The following is an 8,668-nucleotide window of genomic DNA, read 5'->3' as shown; positions in this document are numbered from 1 at the left end:
TCTAGGCCCGAAACGTCAGCCTTCCTGCTCCTATGATGCTGCTTGGCCTGCTGTGTTCATCCAGCTCTGCACCTTGTTGTCTCAGATTCTCCAGCATCTGCAGTTCCTACTATCTCTGTATTATTATTCTATTTGTATGTCACATACATGTATTCTTGACCTCCATTTGTGGTTTTCCTCAGTTGCATCTGGGTGTGTACGCAGCCATAGCTGGGCTACAAAAAATTAATCTAACAACATCACGGTCAGGACATGACTTCTGCATACTAGACTCTCAGAATCCTAATTCACTAAAAGCCAATATAAGGGTCTTATTTTTATTTTAGGTATTCCCACAAACAGGCTTTCTTGCCTTTCATTCTGCACCCAAAAAGGATCTTTACCCAAACTGTTAACCTGCACTTTTAGCATCTACGGTTTTAATTTCATTTCAGCATTTGCTTATTTTTACTTATCAAAGCTATAGTAAGACACAGTGTTGAATGCAAAAAAGAATTTAACTTAAATTACATGCAAATAGTGTCAGGATTAATCCAAATTTGAACATTACAGTATGATGAGTGCTTCTAAATACTTTTAGTTAAATAACTGTGGGATATTGAAGTTTTAACCAGTGGCATCATGACAGTTTCTTTTCACTGTTTTAAAACTACAAATCCATTGTTGGATAGTGTCAAGTTGCCATTCTGTAATTTTTTTAAAGTTGTTTACAATGTTTAGAACACCAAATAAACCTTAGACATGTTGTTATTTCAGCAGTTCATATTACTAAAATTAGAACGATAATGAGAAGATTAGCATGGCCCCTGTGCAAGGATGAGACACAAATTTGTGAAGTGTAAAATTTTACAAAAAGGTCATGATTTTGAGCGCTTGAAGAATTCCGGAGAAAAGTCAAAAATTTATTTCTAGCAAATTTTGTTTTTACGTCACTTCATCCTGTTATTGGTCTGAATAACTTTCTTCTCTACACTAATGCTTCCTTCAACTCCTAAAAATCAAAAGCATTTCACCAGAACACCACTGGTTACAGCTTCAAAGTCTCACAGCAATGTACGATGTTAATTAGATGAAAGAAAACCTAAGATGCTGGCATAAAGCTGTGGGCAAGTGACTGAGCAGTCCAGCACCTGACTGCCTGTTGGATGGTCACTGAAGTACAGTTGGTGCTTCAGGAGTAGTCGTAAAGGAAGGCTGCGTGCTATACCACTGAATAACATATCCCCATAAATCCTAATCAAAGAAGGCATGCAAGGATGCAAGAACTGAAGTGAGGCTGCAGCTGGTCGTATTACTGGCCCTATGTTGCGTAACAGCAGCAGGTTTCTTTACAACAGATTCACAACTCTGCAGCTGGATGCTTTCAATATGGTTTGCGCAGATGTTGCCAGGTAGGTATGGCATTATCTGCCTCTCTTGCTGTTGGGTTTTTGATGGATGAATCCATTCAGTCTCTGCCAGCTGATGATTGTCTTGCTGTGCGTGCTTTTGAAGTGGCACTATACGCTTTGATTGGGGTGTTTCTGAAAGGACTTTAATATATATTCAAGCCTTTACAAAAGTTAACGTCTGCTTTGAAATTTGAACTCACTGCGGCACTAATCACTCGGAGAAGTGAGGTATGTTCACCTCTGTTGTGGATATGGGGGCTCATATCAGACCCTCTGCCTCTGCGCATGAGTTCATTAAATTGTCTGATGCCCATTGGAAAACTTACTGGTTTCAATGGAAATGCATGGAGCAAAAAGGATTTTTTTTTGTAAAATTGGCACAACTGCTCACAAGAACATAAATTCTTACAGAAAATAACTAAACGAATTTAAGGAAAGGGGTGAAAAATGGTCTAAATTTGTTGGGTCAACAATATACTAAACTTTTTAAACATAGTCAGAAATCATAGGACGCCAGGTTGTAGTCCAACAGGTTTATTTGAAAACACAAGCTTTCGGAGCCTCAAAGCCCTTCTTCAGGTGTTAGTGAGAGAGGTAATATCTAACACAGAATTTATAAGTAAAAGATCAAAGGTTCACACCATTGATGAAGATGTACTAAACAAACCTAAGATGCTGTTAAATATTTAATCAGTTAGAAGGTTTTAATTGATTAATATGTATATTTAGGGGTGGCACTGTGGCTCAGTGGTTAGCACTGCTGCTTCACAGCACCAGGGACCCAGGTTCAATTCCACCTTCAGGCGACTGTCTGTGTGCAGTTTGCACATTCTCCCCGTGTCTGCGTGGGTTTCCTCCCACAGTCCAAAGATGTGCATGCTAGGTGGATTGGCCACACTAAATTGCCTGTAGTGTTCAGGGATGCGTAGATTAGGTGGGTCATAGCAGGGTGGGTCTGGGTCAGATGCTTTGAGGTTCGGTGTGGACTGGTAAGGCCGAAAGGCCTGTTTCCACACAGTAGGGATTCTATGTAAATCCCTGAATTCCTTTCAAGTCACAGTCCTGAGAGAACTAAAGGTTTAATCAGTGTAAAGAAGAGGTGATATTTTAGGTCAGACAATGCAGGTTAGGTGTGAGACCTTGTTTAGAATCTGTTTGTGTTTTAGTTTGGAGTCAGACTGGTTTCATTTCTAAAGTAGGAATTTGTGAAACACCATATTGATTGACTGTCTATACATTGTATGCTTTTTGAACAAAATAAAATGTATCTGCAAATACAAATTCACCCCGTAGCTTCACGTGTGTGCGTGAGTGAGTGAGAGGGCAAGGGGGGGAGAGAGAGTGTGTGAGCAGGGGTGGGTAGAGAGAGCCTGTGTCTGTGTTTGGGTAAGTGACTGTGTGTGTGTATGCGTGTATGAGAGTGTACAGTGTAGTGGGGTCACCTGTAGTGCGACATGAACCCAGGGTTCCAGTTGAGGCTGTCCTCATGGGTACCGAACTTGGCTATCAGCCTCTGCTCGGTGACCCTGTGTTGTAGTATATCCCGAAGTCTGCCTTGGAGGACGTTTACCCAAAGATCTGAGGCTGAATCCTTCACCGCTGAAGTGTTCCCTCGCTGTGAGGGAACATCCCTGTTTTGGCGATTGTTGCACAGTGTCCGTTCATCCGTTCTCATAGCATCTGTATGGTCTCACCAATATACCATGCCTCGGGGCATCCTTGCCTGCAGCATATGAGATAGATAACGTTGGTTGAGTCACATGAGTACCTGCTGTGTATATGGTGGGTGTGTTCCCATTTGTGATGATAGTGTCCATGTTGATGATCTAATGTGTCTTGCAGAGGTTACCATGACAGGGTTGTATAGTGTTGTGGTCGATGTTGTCCTGAAGGCTGGGTAGTTTGCTGCAAATAATAGTCTGTTTAAGGTTTGGTGGTTGTTTAAAGGTGTGAAGTGGAGGTGTGGGGAAGATCTTGGGTGAGGTACTCATCATCATTGATAATGTACTGAAGGGTGTGAAGAACACGGCGTAGTTTCTCCGCTCCTGGGAAGTACTGGACAACGAAGGGTACCTTATCGGATGTATCCTGCGTCTGTCTTCTGAGGAGGTCATTACAGTTTTTTGTTGTGGCACATTGGAACTGGCGATCGATGAATTGAGCATCGTACCCTGTTCCTATGAGGGCATCCTGCAACACCTTCAGGCATCCATGTCATTCCTCCTCATCCGAATAGACCCTGTGTATGTGTAGGGCTTGTCCGCAGGGGATCACTGGTTTAATATGTTTAGGATAGAAGTTACAGAAGTGCAGCAATGTGAGGTTATCCGTGGGCTTGAGGTTCAGTCAAATACAGAGGTGTCTGTCCCTGATGGAAATGCATGTGTCCAAGAATGAGACTGATTCCAAAGAGTAGTCTTTGTTAAGTCTGATGGTGGGATGAAACTCGGTATTGCTATGTAATTGTTTCAGTCATTTCTCACCATGAGTCCAAAGGAAGAAAATGTTGTCAATGTATCTGGTGTATTTGCATTTGGTAGAGGTTCTGTGCAGCAAAGAAGTCTTGTTCGAACCTTGGCATGAAAATATTAGCATATTGGGGAGCAGATCTGGTTCCCATGCCTGTTCTGTGCATCTTGTTGAAGAACTGGTTGTCAAAGATAAAGGCGTTGTGGTCGAGGATGAAGTGGATGAGTTGTAGGATGGTGTCTGGAATTTGGCAGTTGGTGGTGTTGAGTACTGAGGGTTTTGCAGCCTTGCCATTGCCGTGAGGGATGCTGGTGTTCAGTGCCGAAATGTCCATTGTGACAAAGAATGTTCTTGGTTCGACTGGTCTTGTAGTGTCGCAACAGAAACTGGGGGTTCCCTGTACAATGGATTTTAAGATGCCCTCAACGTAGCCAGAGAGGTTCGTGCACAGGGCCCCACTGCCTGATACTATGAGACATCCAGGTGTGTTGGCTTTGTGTATCTTCGGAAGGCAGTAGAAGTCTCCTACGCAGAAAGTACATGGGATGAGAGTGCGTATGGTTCTCTGAAGGACTGGATCAAAAGTCTGTTGAGTTGACGGGTGTGTTCTTTGGTCGGATCAGTAGGTAGTTGTCTGTAGTGTTCCTGGTCGTTCAGCTGTCGGTGCACTTCCTTGCAGTAGTCCGTTCTATTCTGTACGTTGATGGCTCCTCCTTTGTCTGCTGGTTTGATGACAATATTGCGATTGGTCTTGAGAGCATGGATGGTGTTGCGTTCTGCCTGGGTGACATTTTGCACTACCTTGTGAGTGCGGCTGATGAATCTGACATTCACGCATTCTCTGATGCTCACGCATACCTGTCAAGTCCTGGGCAGGCCCTCCGGAGGGGTCCAATTCAACTCCTTCTTAGTCCTCTCCCCTATGGATCTCTCTGTTGACTGACCCAGTTCATTGGCTATCTCATTGGGCTCACTGCTAGCATCTTGAAGGAATTCCCAGAGCCTCATTCGTCTGACGAATTCCTCTGTGTCTGCCGTGAGACCAATGGGATCCATTTTGGTGGTGGGGGCAGAAATTGAGTCCTCGGCTGAGAACTTCGATCTTGACCATTGAAGGATGTGGTCGGATAAGTTGACGATGGATTTTCCCGTAGACTTGGTTATTGGTGGTGGTGATGCCAAGTTGCTCCAGTTTCTTATTCTTTGTGTGCATGTAGTTCCGTTGCCTTGTCTGTTTGGCAGCGTCTTGTAACTGTGCTGCTGTATCCTGAGCACAGGCTGAGAATATTATCTCTATCTTGATTTCAAGGTTACGGCACTTGCTGTAGGATTGGTGTACAAGATGATTGAGAAGTTTGCAAGAGGTGCGACGGCAAAGTCTCTCAGCGTAATCAGTGTTGTAGGTCAACTTGAGTGGGTTCATGATCTGTAGTCCTTTTGGGATCTTGTGTGGTTTCTGACATTTCTGTAGGAACTTGATGCCTGTGTCGCTTTGCGTGATCGTCTTGGAGATCCTCTCCACTTTGAGCCGGCAGTTGGTGGTGTCGATGGTAGCCGTGATGTGGAGGGGCTGGTGTTGAACTGGCGTGGACAAGGTCGGAAATCACATGACGCCAGGTTGTAGTCGAACAGGTTTATTTGAAAACACAAGTGTTCCCCCACTGGGAGGGAACGTTGCTGTTCCAAAGGCCTGTCTGGCCTTTTTAAACATAACATTGAATCCAGCTCAGTGCCTAAAAAACACTCATTTGTATGGACACAGTTTGGAAGCATTATAAAGGTAGGGTAAAGACATGGGAAGTGTTGTTGCATCATTCGAAGTTTAAAGCTCCTAACATGAACATCCTACACCAAGCATGCAGCAAAGGATTAATGGCCTGGTGGATTCTTGCACTATCAGCAAAGCAGCAGTTTGCAGGAACTTCTGAAATATTATAAGTTTCCCCCAAATTATATTTGAGCAGGGCTGTAAATTGTCAAACAAAAAAAAAGAATTTGCTGCAGAGAAACTCAGCAGATCTGGCAGCATCTGTGAAGAGAAAGCAGAGTTAATGTTTGAGTCCAGTGACCCTTCACTGAAGAAGAGTTTCTCCAGCAATTTCTGTTTTTGTTTCAGATTTCCAGCATCTACGGTTGTTTGCTTTATTTTGCTGTAAATTGTCAGAATGTTTCCAGACAACATTACAGGTGTGTGTTATGAACAAGATGGAAGAGTGCACTGACCTTTTTTTAGTCCCATTGCTCCTCTGTTAATAACAAATGCTAAATTTAAGTAGTGGTGATATGGCCAATTCTATAGGTCTCAGACTGTATCTGGTTTAATATTAAAAATAAGTCAGCAAGGTTACTTTTGTCAAAAAAGAATAACAAGTTTGTTACACATAAAACTTTAACAAAATATAAAAAGATTATTGACAAAGAGATTTAGACTGTGCAAAAGTAGACATAACTCATATTCTACTACCCTAAACTTAACATAAGGCAAATTTGATAATAGACAGATTATGTTTAAACCCCACAAAGGCAACAAACAGCAATGTAACAGACTCTTCATTCAATCAAACCCCCTTTCCTCAAAGTTAATAAGGATCACTAATTTTTGTTAAAACTTCACAATGGACTCCGGTTGGTCACTTTAAATGATTTGGCTTAAAACTTGCTCAAAAGCCATTCTAACATGGACTGAGACAAGAAAACTGCAGATGCTGAAATCCAAAGTAGACAAACAGGAGGCTGGACAAACACAGCAATCCAGGCAGCATTTGGAGGAAAGGAACAGTCATCATTTCAGGTACTATCCTTCCTCAGGACTGGATGTGGTGGTAGGGGGAGCTGCAGATAAAGAGTTGGGGGGTTGGAGGGTTGGAGTTAGAATAGTAGTGACAGGTGGACACTTGTAGTAGTTACGACCTGGTTGGTCAATGGGAGTCTATCAGGGTCTGCTTCAATTATTGCTTATATTCTGGTGATTCACCTTCCTTTCCGAGGACTACTGCAAATGGCCGTCAAGCAATTTCTCAGAGGTATAACCTCAATTTAACACAAATGTAAACTTCACCAAGTCAGTACTGCCCCTAGGTTTGTTTCCTAAACTCTAACCTGACTCAGTTGCACAAAGCAAATACCACTTGTGGAAAACCCTCATTCAGCTGCAGTAAACTACTAATGGCACTGCAGAGATCCCAGGACTTTTCCTGAGCCTCCCAGAGTTTCATCCTGAGTTCTGTCTGTACAGAGCCAGTAGCCTCCTGAACAAGACAGCTTAACAATTATTTTCTGCATCGAGCCTGCCTTTGTCTCTATTTTTCATCTTCTCTAAATAACTATGACATGGAACTGCACTTTTTTTGAGAAATCTATTGAAAACCTTGCAAAAAGTCCCACTTTTGTTCCTGTGCAGAATTGAATTTAAGTAATATTTTGGAACAGTCAAATGTATAAACCCTAGGAACTACTATTGTTCCCGAATGTTAAAGTGTTCACCAAGGGCTGGCTCCTACAGTACAAAGTGCATGCAAAAAGAACAAATTTGTTACATGTACATGCAAAGTAGACTGCAACTTTTACTGTTGATAATAGAAGGTTTATTTCTTGAATCACAAGAATAGTCTGGATATCTCAGATTGCATTTAACCTTGTCAGGTCATTGAAGGGAATCAGAAAAGTTATTTTGTCTAATAACTATTTCTGATTTTATGGTATGAATATTTAAAATGACATGTCATAACTGGAAGTACTTAGTGTTTTCCTGTCGCTGTAGGTGCCTTGGGAAGATCTGCGTTACCTGTTTGGGGAGATCATGTATGGAGGCCACATTACTGATGACTGGGACAGGAGGCTGTGCCTCACTTACTTAGAGGAATACATGCATCCAAAAATGGCAAGTGTCATAATCCTTTCAATTGGCTTTGATAGTGATTTTAATAAGGAAAACTTTAATGCCAGAGTAAAAACGTGTACTGGATGACATTACAAATGTATGAAATTACTTTGATGCCTCATTAGTATTTGGACTGTCCACATAAAGACAACACTACCAAAGGAAGCAGATTGTGGAAGAATTGCAACATGGCAATGAAGTTGCGTTCTTCCCTGTTTAACAGACAAGTTGCTGACAGATTAATGCACTGTATGTTCATCACCAACTAACCTCCTTTGTCCAAGAATTAAGTTATACCATCGGAAATCTTTCTATCCTATTTTCCTTTCTCAAACCCATTTGTCCTTCATGCAGTGCATTGTGACTCTAGTAGCTTTTTATCAAGTGTCTGCCAAAAAGTCTTGGACCAATTTCAGCCTTTCCTCTTCCTTTGAATGACGGACATTGAAATTCAGTGGCATGAAACATAATGATTTATATCATAGTTGAATATTCACAAAAACTTGATGGGAAAGCAACATACATTAATTAACGTTTAGAATTAAAAGTTAAAATAACACAAAACTAATTGGAATCAAAGCAGTCTGTGTTGGTTGTGTGGATGGCTGGATCAGACCGAGGCCCCTGACTCTATTGATAGTGGGAGAGATACAGAGTCCAGATGTGTGGAACCAGGGTAGATTAGGCTGAGATCTCAGTTTGTCTGGACTGACCAACATTTGTAATGGGTAGGCAATTGAAATTGCTTGGATCCCTATGCAAATATATGTGCTGCAACGCCCTATGTTACTCCTGAATCAAAGAATACACCTCTTTAAAGGAGAATTTAATTCACTACTGTCGACGGTAGGACCTCATTGAAAAAATACTTTGTGGAATCTGGAATCTGTACATTCAAGTGGTAGATAATACTTTAGTGAAAAGACAA

The 8,668-nt window shown here is 41.9% G+C and overlaps 1 protein-coding gene and 1 non-coding gene across 2 annotated transcripts in view; both read left to right on the top strand.

Annotated features, from left to right (window-relative positions):
• Window positions 1-8,668, top strand: part of LOC109913909 (dynein axonemal heavy chain 11-like) — a 336,187-nt gene that overhangs the window by 276,801 nt on the left and 50,718 nt on the right. Inside the window, exon 62 of the mRNA XM_048614118.1 lies at window positions 7,621-7,740. Within this exon, the coding sequence (XP_048470075.1) occupies window positions 7,621-7,740 (120 nt within the window). The remainder of the gene's footprint in view (window positions 1-7,620; window positions 7,741-8,668) is intronic.
• On the top strand, window positions 746-851 carry LOC125487363. The gene has a single exon (XR_007265846.1). It is a non-coding gene; the product is annotated as a U6 spliceosomal RNA (small nuclear RNA).

Source organism: Rhincodon typus, chromosome 2, assembly GCF_021869965.1.
Source record: "Rhincodon typus isolate 14 chromosome 2, sRhiTyp1.1, whole genome shotgun sequence".
In the NCBI taxonomy this organism is placed as follows: Eukaryota; Metazoa; Chordata; class Chondrichthyes; order Orectolobiformes; family Rhincodontidae; genus Rhincodon; species Rhincodon typus.
Note: the sequence above shows the minus strand (reverse complement) of the source record. Positions and strands in the feature narration are given on the sequence as shown.